Source organism: Anguilla rostrata, chromosome 5 (genome assembly GCF_018555375.3).
Source record: "Anguilla rostrata isolate EN2019 chromosome 5, ASM1855537v3, whole genome shotgun sequence".
Classification (NCBI taxonomy): domain Eukaryota; kingdom Metazoa; phylum Chordata; class Actinopteri; order Anguilliformes; family Anguillidae; genus Anguilla; species Anguilla rostrata.
The window spans coordinates 47,187,672-47,209,439 of record NC_057937.1 but is presented as its reverse complement, the minus strand read 5'-3'; the positions used below and the strand labels follow the sequence as shown (position 1 = coordinate 47,209,439).

The 21,768-nt window shown below is 41.6% G+C and overlaps 1 protein-coding gene across 2 annotated transcripts in view; it reads right to left on the bottom strand.

Moving 5' to 3' along the window:
* The window catches only part of map1aa (microtubule-associated protein 1Aa), a 50,183-nt gene extending 28,759 nt beyond the window's left edge, over window positions 1-21,424 (bottom strand). Inside the window, exons 1-2 of one of the 2 annotated variants that reach the window (XM_064336689.1) lie at window positions 20,976-21,424; window positions 15,387-15,488 (exon numbers count right to left, since the gene is read on the bottom strand). In XM_064336689.1, coding sequence (XP_064192759.1) covers window positions 15,387-15,488; window positions 20,976-21,237 — 364 coding nt within the window. In that variant the 5' untranslated portion in view covers window positions 21,238-21,424. Of the gene's footprint in view, window positions 1-630; window positions 770-15,386; window positions 15,489-20,975 lie in introns of those variants that run through there. The other variant, XM_064336690.1, reaches the window with a different exon arrangement.
* Window positions 21,425-21,768: the final 344 nt, after the last annotated feature.

The following is a 21,768-nucleotide window of genomic DNA, read 5'->3' as shown; positions in this document are numbered from 1 at the left end:
GCAGCCGGTTTTCATATTTCGGGGCTAGCTAATGCGTTACTAGACGTTCAAATCCAAAAGACTTCGCGTTATTTAGCATCACATCAGACAAATCACGTTATGTTGGCAGAAAAGGCGAAATGACGGGCAAACTCAACGCCAGCACGCTCTTTAGCCCACCTTGTCATAGTCCTGGTAGTTATAGCCTTAATGCATATTGAAGAAACAAGTCTATGCTCCCTGGTCAGGCTTCAACCTATGCATCTGTGTATCCTTCCCACTCACAACGTCCACTGGATCTTGAATCTTAAACCCTAGACTACTCAAAATCACATTGCCTTTCCAACACAATATAAAATGACAACGAAACCTTGCTTTTCTACAAAGGTGTCATAAATGGTTATGTAGTGTAGCCTCACGAACGAAAGAGGGAAACAAAATAGCACACAGGCAACGAGTAGACAAATGACGCTTCCAGGCGATTTCCGACAACCTGACGACTCGATATCAATCCGATACATTAGTGGTAGCGCACGATGTGTCAGAATAAATGATGCACATAATTTCAAAGACAGTTTATAAATGCACTATGCCGATGAGCACGTAGCCGTTAGGACACTGGTAAAATATATTTCACACACGTTTACGTACCGTTGCTGATGCAAGGCTGTGTGTATACACCGTGTGTCTCGCTGCCGGAGAGTGAACAAACGCTGAGCTGTTCTTGTGTGCGTTCGGTGGTCGGAGAGAGGGAGGGGTCGGGTGGGTTGATCGGTAGATACGGATGTAGCGAGCGTCGTGTAGCTTAAGGGATGCAGTAACACCGTCAGCAATCGCAAGCCGAACGAGCTCCGGTGGCGGTCCAGGGAGGGGCCGCTGGACTACTCGCAAAGGCACTGTTAACCCCTCCCTTGCCGAAGAAAGCCTAATTTTCTTACGTAGTAATAAGCCTACGTTTTAACCTACTTGTCATTCAGAGACATGTTGCGACATTGAAAGAAAATCATGTAGGAATATAAGCTCCAAATATAACTCGCAGACGGAACAAAGATCCAATTCACCCTGATCTATAAGGTAGGCTACAATAAGGTAAACAGGGGCACCATACGCGTCATTAAATTACTTTATTGATTCAGTCTAAAGGCCTTATCCAAGTGTAAATTACATTTACCATACATCATAGACGAATATTATACATTGGCTATGGTACTGGTCACTCAGTTCTGCAACTGTTGATGAACAGGGACAAAGGACAAGTCGTGTGTGTGTGTATCTGTGTCTGTGTCTCTTACTGTTCAAACTGCATTGCAAACTCGAGACTAGCTTCAAAGAGTTGAAGAGGCATCAAAAATTGATGATGAGTTGCAGAGTGAGTGGAGTGAGGCATGAGAGCAAGCCATTTTATGAATTGTTTTAAAAGTGTTCTGTTAAAGTCTCTGGTCCCTCAATTAACTATAATGTGCATGCACATACTGTAGCAAAATATAGCTCCAGTCCAAGCAGTAATGAACAATTAACAAAAAATTATCATCTACAAAGATTTTTCACACGTTTACAACTGTTATTGCACTGTTATTGAGTTAAATGGTTTCATTCCACCACTGAAACCAAGCTAAAAATAAAAAAGCAACAGTACTAGCTGACTCAAACCCGAACTTAAGGGCTTCAAGCTTGGTCACATTACAGCCTTCACCACTGAGAAGAGTGTGGTACCTTTTTTGTACTCATATTGCCACTGCCTATTGCTAAACCTTATTTGCATAGCCTATTTCATGGGATCTTTTTAAGCATTTTTAAATAGCCTTTGAAGTCCACACAACAAATTAGAGGAGATACCATTAAAGTGTTAGATAAATCTAAAATTGCAGAAACTCGGTATGGTAGAAGTAGAACAAATAAATATTCAGATTACATATACCACGTTCTGAGTTTGCGTGCTTTACAGTATTATTGTTGTTAGGGTTCAAAGTCTAAAAATATAGCAATTCCCATGTTGATGTGATTTAGAACTGAAGCCAAAATGGATCTTTCAAAGATGAGCTCATATCCCTGCCAGCATAGTGCTCCAGGAAGAGCACACTGACTGACTAAAATGAATTCAAAACTTTAATCTGTCTGCCGACAAATGGGTTTGACGCATGATATTGGATAGCCCTCCACTATCTGCAATAACGTAACATTGTGGCATGACTGGAAATTGATTCAGTTAAATTAGTAAAATAACCCCAATGTGATAATGACCAATCAAGGGAAAGTTAAGGTGTGAAGTGCTGTCTTCAGCCAGCCTTCACTCCTCAGATCAGTTCTACTGTTCTGATTGACAGCTTTGTGTCTCCTCCGCTGTAATTCTCCCTTCACACAACTGTTGTCATTCATAATTTTAGCGACACTGTCCACAATACCATAGCTTTGGAACTTTATACTAGTCCTTGGACCATAGAAAACTCAATACTCTAGTAGTAAGTCAGCAACAATCAAAATATTAATCTCATCTATTTTTATCCAGACCGAGAGCACACTGGAAGCACGTGCTAGGCTTCCGATCAGGGGAATTACAGACTGGGCTCTGGGTAGGGATAGGGTTGTTAGGTGTGGCCAGATTGTGGTGGGGCACTTTCTGGAACAGCTGTTCCTATCCCAGCAGCTGAGGGGTGGGACTGATCAAACAGAAATAGCAACCAGACACCATCGATAAAGAGAGAGAGAGAGAGAGAGAGAGAGAGAATGGATAGATGGATGGAAGGATGGGGGTGGTGGTATATAATCACTTGAGTTGTGGCAAAATGAACATTCTAAATTTGAACCCCCATCACAAAGCCATGTCAGACATAGGATTATCAGAGTTATGCAGTCTGTGTTTTCATTTGGATAGATGCATAATATTCTAATGTTTTTTCACTTGCAGAAAAGTAGGTCCACAGTCTGGGAAAACAGGGTACTGTAATGGTTATGTAAGCAGTCAAAAATGAATACACAACTACAGCACATTTACATCTTAATGATTCACATGCATTTCATTGTTTGCATTAATGCTAATTAATGCTAATCAAAACACAGTGTGAAACACATTTCTATTTTGAATATTGTTAAGAATTATTAATAGTTAGGGATACATGATATATGTGAAATGGCCACCATATTAATTTTTTCTTGATGAAGGAGGATGGTTAAGATTACTTTGAGATGCAAATATACAAAATAAGTTTTTTTGAGTTTTTGACTATCAATAAAAGGTAGTAAGACATTTCTTTGAAGTAGAGACATTGGCACAGTACGCCATATACAAAGCTTTGGACATTGTGAAACTATTATGATTCAATGCAGTATAAATTGAGTCAATATTACCGCCCCTCTCCATTTAAAAAGTCATGTGTCTGTCGATCTGGAGGAGCTGTTGTTGTAGTCCTCAATGGCTTTGTGTGAGATGTGGTCTAAATCTCAGACAACTGTTTGGTGCAGAGACTCCAGTGCCACACCCATCCCGCCACAGCAATATCTCTCCCTGCAGAATCATCCCAGCTATTTCATCCCCCCCCCTATACCTCTGACTTGTGTGTTGTATCTGAATAGCAGTTGGCTGTTGTCACATGACTGCGCCTGAGGGATGGCTCATGTTTCACTGAGGTTTTACGACACTGCCTTCGTTCTTTTTCTCCCTCCCTCCATCCCACCTTCTCCTTTACTGCTCTGCAAAGGAAGAACAATGTGTAATTGGTTCCTTAATCACAGTCCTTTTACCAGCAGCATGCGCCTTCCCTGACCTCTGTGACCCCCCCATGCTGCCCTGCTCCACAGCCGCACACCCAGGCCACTCCCCTGTACTTTGCTGTAACGGCACATGACAGGCCTTGAAGTCTTGATTCAGCAATTGAGCGCCACTTGAAAAAACCATCCACTGAACTGAACCACAGGCTCACTCCCCAGGGCTACTCTACAACAACTCAAACTTCCAGGAAACAGTAAAAAAATTTTTTTTAAAAATCTTTCCTGTGGAGACTAGGTCCTTCTGGTGCTACAATATTACAGCACCGCATCAAATTCAGGCTAATACTGAGGAGAGGACGGGCAGGATGGGAGGCAGAGCTAAGTCGTCAGCTGTGATACATGGGTGCCACAAGAGAGTAGGATGTGTGAGCTCTGTCTATGGACAAAAAGTGTTTCATGTTTTTATTGTGTTCTCATGTGTTGTTTTGACATGTTTGACATGCCTGTGGTCATGGCCAGGTCTTCCCTGAAAGATTTCTATCTCAAGGGTCCTGCTGGTTAAATAAAAAATAAGTGCATACAAATTACATTGAAAGAATAAGATATTTTGTAAGCTGTCCACTTTTTTTGTGTGTGTTTGTTCAGCAGATCAAAGCTTGTCTCTATTGTTCAATCTGGCGGTGATGGGTACTGTATGTGCACGTGCACACCTGTGCGTGTGTGTGCTTTTGTGTGTGAGGACACGCGTGCTGCAGGACCCCACCCAGAGATCAATGGCAGGATGAGGCTGACTGCAGACGCCTCTTGCTGATTTACAGCCCTTGCATGTGGACTGCAGAGTTATCAAGGACCGGGATCAATAACCTGCACTCAATTATTAACGGGCTTCAATAATGCATGAAACACCCCCATCGTTCCGGGGAACGCCTCCGTCCCGGCTGACGGCATTCTAAAGCCGCTCTGGGAGGTTCTGGGAAGTTTACCTGATGTCTTATTCTTCCATTTTAAATATAATCTACAGCACTTATGATTTTTACGCAGCTCTTCCTACAGGAATTATATTAGCACTATACAAGCATGCATAGATAAGCTGCATGTGCTTGTGTGTGCGCATGTGCACGTGTGTGTGTGTACGTGTTCTATACATATTTAACTGTGTTGTTTCATTCTTCGTAACTCAGGACAGCTAATCTCATACAATTCAGTCCCATAAATACAATCTCATACAATGCCTTACCACTCCTGCTTCACAGCCATCAACACTGAATATTTTATATGTACTCTAGTAACTTGTTTTGTTTTAGGTTTAAACTGCTGTTATTTCTGTTCTATCTGATGAAACGTAAATATTCTTAGTAAGACTAGACCAGTGTTATGTTGTGCCAAAATTTAGTATATAGTGGACCGATAGCAGCCGCACCTAGGGGAATGAATAGCTTATACCTCATAGGAATCTACTTTAGCTAAATAAGTTAACTTTTCTCAGGCCAAGTCTAAACTATCCCCTCATTTTAGATGGCAACAGTGTTAAATTAAGTCAATTGATCCCTGCATAGGATGATTTATGTCTGTTTCAAAAGGTGTAGTTGAATCACTTTGACCGATCGCTGGCACTGAACTGGAACACCAAAAATCCATATAAAAAATAAACTGCCAGAGAGCCAGAGAAAATCTGCACCGTGCAACAGCAGCGAACGATCTGTCATGTGGTTTCGCAGCGGACATGTATGTCCTGAAATGAGTTGAGCATGAGCCAGTGGAACCACAATAGCAAAAGCTATTTCACTGAAAGAAAATAGAAAAAATGATGTGTTGGTGTCCCTTGTGACATTGGAAAACAGAAACAATGCATGCAGACATGATTGGTCCAATCCCTGTTTTTCAAATGCGCTTTTTGTCCACCTCTTTGCAGCAGTCAAGCCGTATATATGCCTGCATGATTCATGAGGAATATGACCTTGCGCTCAGGGAGGTCCACTGGGACTCCGGTAAAAACGGGATCTGTGCGCTTCGGATATTCTGAGCCTTATGGGGTTTCAGTCATTTCTCTGCCTTGTCAGCCTCCCTTTGTCTGTGTCATACACTGCGCTCCCGAAACCTCCTTGTCAGCACTGGGCAGGGTGGAGCTGGGAGGGTCACGCCTGATCCGTCCAATGGCAGGAGCCCCTGTAGCGGCTGGCCTCAGCTGGACGTAGGTAATGTGATTTTTTCGAGAGGTACTTCTGCGTGGAGGCATTGGCCAGTTTGTCCTTGTTGTTTTGTCTCCATCACTATCGGCCCTGTGGTGCTACACACAGTTAATTAACTGAGAAATGGAGTCAGCAGCCGAGGGTCTGCTAACTAAAGCAACCCACCTCTCTCCTTTTCTCTCTCTTGCTCCCTCGTTCTCTCCAGAGATGTGCAGTGATCTTTTTTGTTGCCTGATTGTCCTGAAGCACCCCCCCTCCCCCTCTCTTGGACATGGTCATCACATGGCCTGAGAGTTTAACAGAGAGGCCACTTCACAAAAAAACAGATGAGACATGGATAGTGAGACTCATGTCTCTCTTGTTTTCTTTCTTGATGTTTTTCAATCTTATATGTTACTTACTGCTAGTTCCTTAATTCAGTATACATGACATTTCTATCAGTCAATTGCGGAAATATCACAGGTGAGTTGAAACAGCAATCGTTACTGATACAAGAGATACTGGTTTCTCCACAGTGAAGGCAATGAAGATTGCTAAGCCTTAACAAAATTGTTTTAAATAAAGGCGATAGTGGCTATTCACTTCAATTGTAATGTTTTTGTACAACTAGTTACATTTAGCTGATAACTGTCTTTCTCTGGTTTATCAATAGGGGGGTCAGAAATATCATTGCTCCAAGAATACAGAGCTACATTTTTATGAATTAAATATTTATTATATTTAATATAGGCAATACTTTCAAATAAGAGACAACAATGCTATATTTCATATAATGTTTCAAAAAGGAAATGTAACAGAGAATTCACTGTTGTGGTTGAAAATCTGTGAATCTTGATGCGCGCTCACAGAAGCCCTTTGTCCAGACAAGGTCTCAGCTCTGACCTCTGCTGTCACAGTGCAGAAACTGATCGCGTCTCTTCCCCGGGCCCTCACAGAGAGGTACTATCCATGTCACTCGCAGTTACTCGCACCACCTATCTAAGAATTAAGCAGGGACAAAGGTTGCTTCAAGGCAGTAAAGCCAAGTAAAAATAGAGTCAAGGGTCCCGAGAGCCGGACGGAATCTCACTTTCAGCGCCTTTGTCATCTCTCCGGTGGTCCCTACATGCGCCCTCCTGTTAGGGTAAACTAATCTAGCCCTCTGCGCCCGACCAAAAAGGGCCCCCTGCAAGGGAAGGAATGACCTTGAAATGTTAATGTGGCTAGGACTGGCGATCGAACGTCTGATTAGAACCTCCAGAATGCACAATTCACTTTCGGTCTGCCGCTGAACTGCAAACGAGAAACCTCAGTCGGTGAATTGTGAAAGTTTATTCCACACACTATGAATATCCTGCTCACTGTAAACGCATAATTCCTGAATGTTGCCAAAAAGGCTCAGTGTGATAACGCGACTAGAACGGGTCCGTGTCTGGCAGAGAGCGATAACCTGTTCCGCAGATTTGTCCTCTCCGAGATAAAGGTGTCTGAAATAACACCGTGGCAGGTGCAGTCTCAGCCCAGACTGGCAGTCTGCTGGACTGGCAGTTACACGGGAAACTAGAACAGTTTCACACACTGACTTTATTCATAGCGGGTTATTTGGCTCGTGTCTGTATGCCTCCTTGAGACAAATTACTACAGGCACTGCCATAGTTCTGCGCTGAGATCAGAGATATGCCTAAGTCTGCAGCTCAATGTATATTGTTTGAAGGATGTTAAAAATGAAATATATTCTCAATACTTATAATTCTTTATATGTGGCAATATATTTTCCTCAGAATCAATCTTCATGTGTTCATGTAAACAATCAACAAAAAATAATGAGATGTCTTAAATAAATAAGGTATGCCTGAAGCATAAAGATCCCCCTGTAACATGTTACTAGTGGGAAAAGCACAAAGGCACTCCTGATACAATCGGCCATGATGATGGTGCATTCTTGCGCTTCCGCGTTAGTATTCCAGACACGAAGGCTGCGCTGCTCTGCGCATGCTCTATACCCCTGAAACACCTTTGCGACGCTGGGTCATCTTTGCCAGATAGAGTCCTGAAAAGAGGAAGCCTGTCTCCTGTCCAAAGTCAGGACCTGGAATCAGGGAGCGTCACTTTGTGTTCCGAGCATTAATGAGAGCCGGCAGCCGCTCATCTCTCATTAGAGAAGCAGCAGTGTATCTCTGTTTATCTCACTCTCTCCGTTTCCTTTTCCCTTCAAAGCAAATGACTGCTGGAAAAATAGCCTGCCAAATCTGTTTAAGGTGTGCAGTCGATTGTAATGTTAATGGACTTCGCTGATTTAGCTATCTCTCCTGAGATTGAAATCAGAAAAGGTAGTAAAAATAATGTGGCGTTGAATTTATGCTTGCTTTGTGCAAGCTGCTTTGCCTTATTTTAGAAAAAAAATTCGTCAGTAAAGCTTGCACTTATACAGGTTTTTTAATTGTTATTTAAATTTATGCACATAAATGCATCTGCTTGATTGTTTGCCTGCTGTTAGTATGTGATAATTAAAAATTACAGGGTGAGTTTAGGGTTAGTAGAAGGCTGGCCTGCAACATTTAGCTTATCATATTATTATGATTGATTGATTAATCTTATTTTGATTAATTAATGATTACTAACTTTTAATTACTGAACAATATAAGTAAATAAGATGTCATTCCTTTTGAGGCAGATGTCATTTTGTGCAGTAGGTTTCTTAAAAATAAATGCCATTTCTTGAGAAATAGTTTATTTACAGAACATACAGTAGAATTAGAGCACAGCAATTGATCCCCACAACCAATGTTGGTTTTGGTCACATTTTGCAGTTAGGGCTTCAAGATGATTTAGAAGCTGTTTGGTGGTGAAGAGGCATTTAAAAGGCTTGTCACAGGACATCCATCCACGTAGAACTCAAAACACTATGTCTGTATTAGTGCACACAGGTGACACAGTATGAGCTGTTATCCTTGTAAGAATTTGGCGGCATAAGGGTGTGGTTTTATCCATGTATGTCTGGCTCTGTGTAAGTCTGACTGAACAAGAAAATATAACATTGCATTCAGTTTTGAGGAAACATTTGGACTCAAGACCAATCATGTTTGACTGGTGAGACACTGTGCTGCAAGATACTATAAAGGGAAGACAATGCATTTCAGATGCCCTTTGAGGTGATAAGTTTACACTGTACAAGTTTTAGAGTGGGAGTGCAGGGCAACACTAAGACCTCTACGAGCAGGGTTTTTTCTGGATTACAGAGGGGCTACAGCAGTTAGCAGTTGTGCTGGAAAACGAGTTCATGCTACTGCTGGAATGCACACAGAAAGGCCCTAGCAGCTAATGATAACAGAGAGAACTGTTGCTCTGTGATCTCATTCTGGCACATAATCTTAGGGTTAATTATATAAGGACTATTTTTTTATAACAGGACTTACATAACACAGCTATATGCAACCAGAGCCAGCTATTGAAGTATCTATTCTAAAACCAAAGTTGGAGTCACTTTTATTTTTTTTGGTTACTGCCTGGGAATTCACTTTTAAATTATTGATGACTGACTGCTGCTCATACTGACTAAATCTATTTTGATGCCAGATGAATACTATTTATATTTCACAAGCCTTTGATACGACAGAAAATTAGGGCTTTGAGGTACTGGGTCATTGAGTCATATTAGTGTGATATATATTGCCATCAGTATCTGCGAGCAAACTGAAATCCGCCATGGTATTATTGGACACTCATAATGCATTTATGTAACTAATGATGTAACTAATAATTTGGATTTAATGAGCTCAAAGCACTTCAAAACAAGAGGGAGGCAAACTCTCCTCTATCAATACCAATGTATATTAGCCACCGGAGTGATGCACGGCAGCCATTTTTCATTTTATCTTATTACAACACAGCATTCCCATCACTGCACAAGGACATAAGGGTTTTACATTTTTATTTGAGCAGGAAGGAAGACTGACCCCTATTGGCCCACCAACTGCAATTACAATAACAACTTAATTTTCCCAAAATAGCTCTCACACAACCAAACCAACACCCGCTTAGCATCGGTTGTTTGGCAGGAGCAGCGTACATCTTATATGACTGCTGACACAGATTAATGCAGTGTTTGAAGCAAATTTGACACGGAGAAGTCTACCATAAGAGTACAGTTCCCTGTTCCCGGCACTTATTTATCTGTCCTCCCAAAACACAAACCACCCAATGTGAAATAAAATACATACTTCTCACTTTAGCAAGAAACCACTGTCTCAGGCCTATCACTGAAAAGTCTGCCGTCTAAGCAATCAGACAGAAGCAATAAAAAAAATGTCAGCTAAAACAGCTGGCCTTTTTTAATGGGCCTGATCAAGCTTCAGATTGCACAGGTTCCTTGCAACTGGTACCACGGACTCAGTCCCTGTAGTCAAACAACAACATATCACCTCTACTCGTCTGATGGGTGTTCCCTCACCCACTTGTCCCCTGGTCGGACTTGAATTGAATAATCATTGTCTATATTTAAATGCTGGTCATCCTGTTGTAAAATAGACTTTTATACAGTAATAATGCTATAAATCGGCATATGTTTCCGAAGTCCTAGCTGCTGGACAGTAATTTGAGCCTGCTAGTGGTCTGCGTGGGGAGATCAACGGAATGATCGTGGGCTGTTGTTCCTTGGAGCTCTCTTCATATAAAATAAACTCTCAGCCCACTTGCCCATGTGAGAGAGAGCTTCAAAGTGTCCAGGTCTCTTGTGAATCTCTTTTTAACTCGTTGATTCTGGATACTGATCATATCCCGGAATGGGCTGGTCTTCATTAGAGTTATATTATTTGTGAGTGCTGTGATCATAGGAAACAAATATGTATATGTGTGATTACTACATGATACATACATGACAAGCTTTCCGATGCTAAAGGGAAACCTACTGAGCAACTGAAAATTATAATCTTTGTGGTACATGTGAAAACATGAAGATAAATAGAGAGGGAATATGCACAGACACACAATCATTTTCCCATTAAAAATAACAAGAATTAAATTAATTCTTCTATTTCTGTTTACTTTTACATTTTAAAGTTATTGCAATTATACTGTGACAGTATTAGAACACAGTGCTATGTGAAAAGCACAATTATATAACACATTAAAGGGACTCTTATTTTCTTCTAATTCTCTCATGTCTCATTAACACCCAGAGGAGCTAAATCCCTGACACAGGCAACCAACCAAAAGTATGTTTCTGTATTCATCCTTCCTTGCGCTAAAGCCATTTTATAAAAACTGAGCAATAACCAAGAACAGAGAAAGTACATTTGTTTTTGTATTGTTCTTTTTCTATTTAGCAAATTGGTATCAGGGCAAATAAAGACAAAAAAAATATTTTTTGATTACTGGTTTTAAAAACATTTGACCATTGCTGCTGCAGGCTCTGTGAAAATTCAACACCTTCGCAAAGCCAACACCAATTTCTGTCTCTCCTATCTATGTATGACTTAAGGATTTATTTTTCAGACAGGGTGCAGGGTGGGTTCAGTCTGTGGAACCCAATGGCGGGGTCCACACAGCAAGGTTCAAAGTGTGTCAGAATCACTTGGAGTAAACAATCTTGCCTGATGTGGGGCTGCACTGTTGAGAGAAAATAGAAAGACTTCCTGAGGAATGGGGTGAAGCCCATAGAGAAACTTTGTGTGAACTCCCCTTCATAGGTTGTCTCTCTCTGGCTTTCCCAGAGTCAACCCAATGTGTTTTTTAGCGTGCATTATAGCATTAATGCACACTGCCTTCGGGGCCTATGAGTGACCCTGTTTCTTACATATTCTACAGCACCTTGTACTGCTCCTGTGCTTCAACAGAGCTGTGCTCAGTCTGCACTGAGAAAGGAGGGGGGGGGGGGGCTGTGAGAAAGGAGCAGGAAGCAGGGAGGCCATTATATATTGGGGGAAGAATAGTTAAGGGAAAATGGCTACATTATTCATCAGAAAGAAAGAAGGGGGAACACACAGGCCAAGGATGCCTGGAGACATGACGATGGGAAAATGATTCACCAGAAAAAAAAAACAAAAAGAGAATTTTAATTTAGTGAGAACAAAAACAGGGGGAGGGAATGATGTGACAAGGGATGGTAGTCCACGAGGGAAAGAGGGGAGAGAGAGAAAGAGGGTGAGCGAGAGAAACGAGTGGGTTATAGGGGGCAGTGCGGAGCTGTGTTCTCTGACACTGCAGCAGAAATATGAACAGATTTGCTGTGCTATCCCTCGCAGCGCAATAAATATTAATGCAGGCTTCCGCAGTGAAATGCAGAGATCTGCTGCTGGAGAGAATGGAGGGCGATGCCTCCACTCAATCCACATGGCTGTGTGTCCAGCATGAACTAAAGAACACCATCGGTGATGACTGCTCTTCTGCTCCCCCAGACCTCACACCAGCTCCCTCAAACCCCCTGCCCCCTCAAACCAGCCAAACACTACATACCACAATAACATTTTTTTTAATCATTTTCTATTTCTGAAAGTAGGTTTTTTTTTAAAACTGACAACCTACTTGTTGACAATAGCATGTAACATGCCAACGTCTGAGTGAAACAGAACATATGTTCCTTTTTATCAAAGCAAAACTAGGTTAAGCATTAGAACATACGTTACTTGGCCAAAAGTATGTGGACACTTGACATTCAACAAGTCATCCAAAATTATGGGCATTAATATGGAGTTGGTTCACCCTTTGTGGCTATAACAACATCCACAATTCTGGAAAGGCTTTATACTAGATGTTAGTGCATGGCTGTAGGGATTTGCTTCCATTCAGCCAGGTTGAATGTGAGGTTGTGCACAAAACCATTTCTATATGGAACTCGCTGTGTTTCCACGGGCATTGTCATGCTGGAACAGGAAAGGGCCCAAACTGTCAGGGAAGCACAGAATTGACTAGAATTTGATTGTATGCTGTAGCATTGAGATTTTCTTTCACTGAAACGAAGGATCCTAGCCCAAACCATTAAAAACAGCCCCAAACCAAGGGGTGTCCAGGTACCTTTGATCATATAATGTATTTTCCAGCATTGAGTTTGGAGAGAGGGCTGCCAATCCAGTACCCCACTCTGCTGCCTAGAGGGCGCCAGCAGAGGGTTCTCACACCACCCCTGGACTGTTCCTTTGCTTCCTTTCTAGAATTAAATCCATTTGCAGTTTTTTTTTCCTGACTGCACTGAAAATCTGTTTTGCAATAGCTTCATCTCAACATTCTCATTTTATGTGTTCTGCTTGTTTAATCCCAATTTAAAAGCCTGAAAAAAGAACAAATGTTATTATACTTGCTCTGTGTTAGTCTGAGACATAAGTCAATTTAACAGACCCAATAATCTGTACTCCATAAATCATAGTGCTTCACCCCACACCCCATCAACCTCTCACTTCATGTATTTAAAAATGTTCATGTTCCCTAGATATGCTGAGAACTTCAGGAAATGGAAGCTTAATAATTGATTCTAACTTTTATTTTAGTGTCATGGCATAGAACTCTAGTACAGGATCTGTCATTGGTAACTGCAAGGGAAATATATCATCTATATATATAATCAACCGATGTGCATCCGTGGATGAGTGGAGGTGTGTAAGTTGGTACAGTGTATTGCTTAGGCTAAAAATGATCACATTAGGACTGGCCACTGTGCTGATATATCATTAGGGTCTGCAACTCCCACAGTATTTTCTCAGACTTTTCAACTATGGTTATGGCAACATTAAAAGTCACCATTAATGACATTTGTATCTCATGGCAAGACCTTTCACATTAGGACAGACGTGTCGATCCACATGACCCTCTGATCTGTTCTTTCCCCAATGAAATCGTGTTCACTTTTGCATTAAGGCCATTGATCTGCACTCTACAGTAATACAACCTGAACGCGAAGGGCGAAATCGATGGGCCCACCCCATCAGTAGTATATTCCTATCCCTATCCCATCTCACAGTCTCAGCTCCTCTTGAAGATCAAACACAATTCGAGATGCCGGTGAAAAGGAGAAGTCTTCCTGTGGCTCCAAAGCACAAAGTCAATACAATCTGATCTTTTCCCTGCACGCCCTCTGAGGCCTTTTGCTGAGAGCAGGCAAAAAGCTATTCCGCTTCAATATCAGGATCACTGCAAGCTGTCTGCTGCAGCATATTGCTTAAGTCTAGCCCTGCAATGCTTCTTCAGTGCTGAAGGTGCCATTCATTTATTATCTCATTGTATCAAAGGTGTTTGACACATTGCTCATCATTGCACATGAAACATCTTTCTCTGTCTCTTCAAGTCTCCTGCTTAGTATGTTTCTAATGATTGAGTAAGTATGCTGTTAAAGGTTGAAACCCTGTCTGTTATAAATTGCCATATTGCAATTTTTAAACCCACACAAGGAGGAGGCTAACAGCATATGTTTGTACTTACCCAGTGTTTTATAGCACTTGCAGTGTGATATTCCCTGTGAGGTCACACAACAGTGGGATTTGGAGTTGCCTTAACAACACCAAACCCCTTCCACAAATACACACATGCATGCATACACACACACACACACACACACACACACACGCACACACGCACACACGCATGCACGCACACACACAAACACATACACATACACACAAACACAGACACACACACACACACACACACATTCTATCACTGCTGCATTAGTCTTTGCTAATCCTTTTCCCTTGTGTTGTATATTCAACAAAGCAGTGTGAGTTGGAGACACGTGGATAAGAGACTCATGGATTCACTGGAAGGCAGTAGGACTAATTTGCCACAGCAGTAGGCACCTTCGTGAACACAATCTCAGCTCAGCTGTATGAATCGACTTCTCTCTATGTTAATTCTCTGAAGTCAGCAGTCTATATCTGCTCGATCAAAGAGTGTGTGGCACCCAGGGGAGACACTTGCATGGCAGGGTGTGCTTAGCCCCACCTGGAACCTCAATTCTCCTAAAAAGGAAGTCTAAACAAGAAAGGGTAGCTGTAGGCCTATTTTGTACCATCACCGCAACTGTGTAATGGCTGTTTAATCTCCAATGAAACACTCTAGTGGTGCAATGTGTCTGCAATAGTAGCTTGGCTTATTGAATGGAGAAGAAGGGTGCAGAGTCGAGCCATAATTCCAGTTCCACAGCGGGCTGTTTTCCAGAGTGATTCTGCACCTTCAGGGCACCTTTTCTAGGGTCTAATCAAACCTATTTGGGCTTCGCTATTTGAAAGAAATCCACTCCGACTGTGATTCCCTTCTATGTCCCAATCACTGTCATACTGAATATCATGTATTTAGACCATTTTGCCAAAGGAAAACAGAGATGAAAAAAACTCCCATAAAATAGATTGACTGTTCAAAAGCCTTGCAGAGAGCAGAAGTAGGAATCTTCTAGAAAATGAAAATCCTCTATCTGGGAGTAGGCAGCAAACCTGTGAACTCCATGGTTTTCATTTGTTAATGTCACAGCGGTTCTGTTTCAAAGACTCCACATTTCCCTTTGACTGCACGCGCCCCCTCCCCCACCCCCCACCCCCCAGCGTGACTGACCTCTGACTCCTGAGGAGAACTGGGCGGAGTGTCGCTCCACAAAGAGCTGCAGCTGCTTGTTGAGGTCACAGGAGGTCAGGCTGATATCCCATGAGCGAATCCCTGTCGAAGCCACAATCGTACAGATAGTGAGGACCGAAATGGATCAATAATGGATCATTAATTCAGACAGTCAGAACCAACCGAGTTTCTGTGTTTTTCCCTTCGCGCATAAACATATGAGACTGTGTTTAAAATGTTTTTGACCCGGTTAAATGTTGGGAAAGTTAGGCTTAATCCTGTTTGTGAACAGGGAAAGTGAATTAGAAGGGCAGTGCACGGCTGTAGTCAGCAGGTTGCGCAGCGTGGCGGTGGTGACACACTGCCGCTGTCAGAGCTCGTATAAGAGGAGGAGCCTTTGTCAGTGCGGCGCTTCTGTGATTTTCCATTCCCCTGTGTGTCACGTTTTCATTTCCACGCTATCCTCCTCCTCCTCCTCCTCCTCCACCATCTCCACCTCTTCATCCCACTGCCTCCCTCTGTGAATCTCTCCAATGAAAGGAGATAATCGGATCTATTTTTAGAACAAGTTTCTCTTTTTTCTACTGATGGGGAGAGCTCTGACCTTTATTATCAGAAGTGCTGTGTCATTGAAATGAATCTTTTAATACATTCCAATGTATTATATAATGTATTTTAATACTATAGATAACAATGTGAGAATTCAGAATTCACTTGAATTCATAATTCAAATACATGAGGAAAGACATAACACACGCATGAACACGCACACACTCACACACACACACACACACAGACACACACACACGCACGCACACGCACAGGCACACGACACACACATACACAGGCAAATGGACACACACACACACACACACACACGCACAGGCATGCAAGTACATGCGCATACACTCATGAACAGTATATAAGCATGCACACACAACGTGCAAACACACACAACCACAATCAGACAGACCCTCACACAGGCATGTGTGAATACATATGTACACACACGGAGGAACAAATAAAGAGGTATGCACACATATAAGCATGTACACATGAACAATTCACACACACACACACACACAGAGTGAGGATGCAGGAGTACTCATGGGAGTGCATGGTTTGCAGACACATTCAGACTTAGGATGCAGCACGGAGCCTGTGATTGGGGAAGTAAGGAGTGCCCTTGAGATCCGCTCGGTGGGCAGAATCCTTTCAGACCACGGCAAACCAAGCTGCTGCAGGCTACTGGAGAGAAATACATCAGGACCCGTGTCACATTACCTATCAAGGACAGACCAGAGAGCAACGCGTGCTGAGGTGTCCAGACTGACCGGAAAGCCTGATAGAAACTGGTACACTTATATATTCTGAATCCTCAGCAGACTTAAGTATCAATCCTACTTTAAAGTAAGTGCACATAATCTGGCAAGTGGTGCGAAATATTAAACAAACACCTGTTTACTCTGTCAAGCAAGTCAACCAACTCGCTAAGAATCTATTGGTTGAAATGCAGCTATTTCACTGAAGCAGACTTTGACCTGGACACAATCAACACTTGTCTAACTAACCCAAAATTAAAAGTAAGGTTTTTTTTCAGAAGCTCAGCTAGGCAATTCTTATTAAACATAAGAATCAGCTCACCGGTTTAAAAAAATAAAATAAAATTCTAGCAATTGCATTTATAATTGGGAGTCAAAGTTAAGGATAAATTTGATTGAGTCCAAGCCTTTCACAGAATTGTTTTTGACCTCAGGTCTGGCTATGACAGAGAGTTAATAGTGGCAATTCATGTTGGATTTTCTATGCTATATTTTCTCTTGTGTGCTCCTTTAAGATGGTTATAAGTTGCAAACTCTTATTATGGTTGTACTTTTCCCTTCCTTGCTTATTTGCTGTTTGAATCCTTCACCGGGTAGTACATAATATTATTCCCTGGAAGGCTCCCTGAATAACCAATGAAGTCCTGCGCTCTCACACCTGGACATGCTCTAACGCCGCTGTCCTGTTGCAGTGAGTGTGCAGTGAGTGCCTGCTCTCTGCCTGACAGCTGTGCTGCCTGTGAGCTGATGAACCTGAGAGAGAGAATTCATTGTCTCTATTACAGCACCAAGGGCACTTTTTTTAATGGCTACCTTTGTGTGCAGTCTTTAGCTCTCCGGCCTCAAAGAAGCCAATACCATCGTAATTCCCCACTGCTCAATTTATGTCGGGTGTAATTTGTCCGTAAATCCACTTGCCCACACCGGCGTACACCTGTTTTATTTGAAACCAGTCCTTCCTACCTCAATAATCTATCCCACATGGGAGTGGAGGGACGCGTGTAGCCACTTTCAAATACACAGCACATGCCCGAAGCAGAGAACAACTGATCTGTCGCAGTCCCTATCCCATGATCCATGAGGAACAGTAATGTATCAAACTGTAATGAGAAGAATTGTATTATAAATTGATGTAATGCAAATCCACAAAACATGAGTGGAATATTTTATAATTTGCATACATATTGCCATATTTATATATACAGTTAAACAATATATTTTATCTCATATTTTCTGATATGTTTTTTCCTAAAACCTTTCTGCTTCGTTTTTTGCATTTTATATATGCTCTTCCTCTGTCAGTGAATACCATGTAGTAGCTAACAGTCCACCATGATTTTAGTTTTTTTTAATTTTACTGACAATGAAAAAAACCTGTATCAGATTTTGGTCCTTGTCGAAGAGCAAGAGTGATGTGTTTTGTGAAGCAGTCTTTTTTCTTAATTTTATATTTGCTGAATTAATGAGGGTAAACTGAAACACAGCAGAGTTGCCATGCCATTATGCAAGTCGTGATCTAATTTTAATGATACTGAAAGTCAAGTTTTTGTCATTAAGTATTTTGCAGAAAATTAACCCAGAAATCAAGACCAAATATGTAGTTTAAAGACCATTTTAAGTTAAATTAAGACAGTTTTAAGTGAGGTTAAGACAATTTAACAAAATATTTTTTGAAAATAAGGGTAAAGTTTACATTGTAAATCAGATCAGCTCACACATTTGTATTGACCTCTTCAGGAGTACAATAAAACTCATACCACTATTTAATAATAGGTAAATAGTGTCACTATATTCAAGCTCCACACAAGATTAGACAATTAAGATCTTGCTTGCTTATTACTTACTGGATATCTATGTGCAGGTGCCATTTATATTTTTACATATAGTTAAATCAAGCCTCTAAGAAAATGTAAACAATGTGGTCAGTAGCTTTTCCTTTCCTATTTATTAGTGGATTACTTCCTGGCATTGCTTTCTGGATTCATTTACTGACTTAGCCCATGCTCACAGTGCGATCTAGACTTGATGTTCATGGCTATAGATAACATACTTATTGAGAATGCAACCTTATCAGACCTGTGTTCTGTAGTTCCAACGACCTTCACTATGCACTTATTGTATGTTGCTTTGGATAAAAGCATCTGTCAAATATCATGTAATGTAATGTACTGACACTGTGGGCATAAGAAGCCATTGCTGTTATCTCATGAAAGGAGAAATTAAACTGATGATGGTCCTATGACAGTGGGAAGGTGTGCAGTGTGTATGGTGCCAGCTAGCCCGGCTTGCCCACTGGCAGGATTGGCACGAGCACGAGGCAGTGAGTCAGCGGCATGGAGAGGCACAGCCACAGCATAACTGCTGACCGGTGCATTACAGGAGCCTAAGAACAGTGCAGCAGAACACCAATATGCTCCCTCCACACCACTGCGAATTCAGAGGAAAGTCACAATTCTGCTGAGCATGTTAAATGTTTAGGATGCATGCAAGCCAATACAGAGAATGTCAGAGAAGATAGCACTGTTCTGATGTTTCTGTGCTCACAAAATAAAAATAAAATTTTAAAAAGGCATAGAAACAAATCTAAACTGAGGGTGTGGGTGTGTTTTCCCCTCTTTTATAAGGAGTGCAAACTTTTATTTACGACAGAAGAAACGTTGCCTCAAGACAAAATGTTGAAACATGATAAAATTGCTGTTGACTAAAACATAGGCTCTACACCAGCGACAATACTGATAGCAAAATGTAAATTTGCCTGTCCCTGATTTTGAATTAGCTTCTTCCTGAAAGCATTCTTATATCAGTATATTTAAAGTTCACGATACTGAGGCTTGAAGGGATTCTAAGTATAATATTCATTGTGTTATTTCTCCTTAAGGATGAGTTGAGTCAAATTACCTATATTAAAATTATTCACAAACAAGCTACCTAATTTGAAGAGTGCAGCAATTCTCGTTTTTATCATAGAAGGGGCAGGCCTGCCTGGATACATTTGAACTGTCAATAACAATGAATACAGCGTTATCTCTGAGTCTCAACCAAGATTATGTTTCTGTAGCCAACAATGCATGTATAATCCCTTGACAGTGCTTAATTTTCCCCCATAAGCCTAATTAAATGTAATCTAAACAAGTCATGTATGCATCTGTCCACTGTTAATGAGGGCTGGAAATTCAGAATGCTTCAGAAATTTACCGGACACAATAGCAATATTAAACCATTATCATAATTAGAAAACGCCCGCGCATGTGTGTTAACGATCCTTGCCCGTCGTAAACAGCTGGCAGCATCATCATTCTACATTTCAATAATCTATTCTTACTCTGCCTAGTGTTGTTTACTAAAACAAAAAGCGGGCAGATAGCCAATATTGTTTGCATTCCAAATTATCTGTAGAGTCTGTTTACCAGTTTTCCGCGACTGGTGATGCAATAAAGCAAATTATTTAGAATGCAGCACTAGCAAGCCTCCACTGAGTACCTAATGTAAATGAGACGTTATCCAGCAGTGTTTGTTTCACAACAACACCGCCGAGGAGCAGCAGCAACAACAAAAACATTGCCGTTGCCGTCCTTAATACTCAAAATATGTCTATTATGATCGATGTTATTAGACCTAAAAAACAAAATAAATCCTGCTATCGATTTCATAATTCTATACCATGTCCATGCCTCACTGGAAGCCGCCTGATTTTGAGCGTTGTGTGTTTATGTGAACACGTTGAATTATACGTCAGCTGTCGCCGCAGTGTGTGTTTTAGAAGACAGACCAGCGGCGGCTGCCTCTGCAGCTCTCCGTGAGCAGATTTGTTTTTAGACAGATCCTTAGCCATGCTATTGCACCAACTGGTGCACCTTTGTTGGGAAAGTAAATAGCATACGAGATGGGCGTTTACGTCTCTTTTGCTTAAGATGGTGCTCATACAATTTAGGGATTCGAGGTATATACCATTTTCATTTAATGTTAAAGGAGTTCATTACGAGAAAAGTTACAAACTGACGAAAAACAATTTTTTGTCACTATTATTAGTGTTCATACTAATAGTTGGCAATAGTTAAGTCTCTATATTAATGTATCAAGTTATCATTAAGATCATAAGACTTTTTTTCATACAGTAGATTGTGGTAGCATTCTTTGAGGCGAGGCATTACTGTTTTATCTTGCCTTACAGTCTAAATAAAAATACCTATTAAAATAGGCTACTTTCTGCGTTGTTTCAAGCGACTACTAAAACGGATGAGAAACTCAAAATGCTTCATGCACTCACCTTGCTCAATGTGTTGTCTGACAGATTGGAGCTGGTGTTCTGTTGCTACCTCCCCGATGATGATCAGCATGTAATAGCTCCCCTGACAAAACGGTAGTCTTTCGTGTTGTTGCTCTCCAAGGTGCTGAACATGCTCGTGCCGCTCTTCGAGTTCCAGTTGCGCGGTGCTCTTGCTTCCTTCCACCGCCCTGGGCTCAACTCCGGCAGGGATCTCCATGGCAACCGTACACCGGTCAGACGCTGGGCCCTCTTCCATTTCCATGACAACTGCAGCCACAAGCTCTGCGCGCGAGGAAAGATTGGGGGTGGGTTTACCAGGATACCGTACTGCTCACATTTGGACGCATTGTGTCCTTTTGATTGGCTATTGACCCATGCGGCTATTTGATGTCACAGTCAGCCAACGAGCATATCCAATGGGAAAGTTTTAAGCACGGTATAGCCAAGCGGAGTTCAGCAAGCACAATCTGTGCATCCATTTGCAGAGGTGCTGAACGGCGGTGAATTCCAGTGCAGTAGAGAGTGGAGTTCGTTTCAGTTCACACTGTACTTCACCTCCCATAAGCACCTCTATGAAACTCTGCGCAACATTTTGATTCTTGCAACCGGTTCAGGTACCTAAAAGGTCCATTACCCACTCAGCTCAATTATTCACAAGACGTGCACATTTACAGATGCGGTATTGTTTTGTATTGGGCAGAAATTAAACCGTGACAACATCTCAGAATTATAACTTTTGAAAACTGGGCATTTATTTTTTGCTCTGTTCAAAAGCCTAGCGTTTTATGGCAGC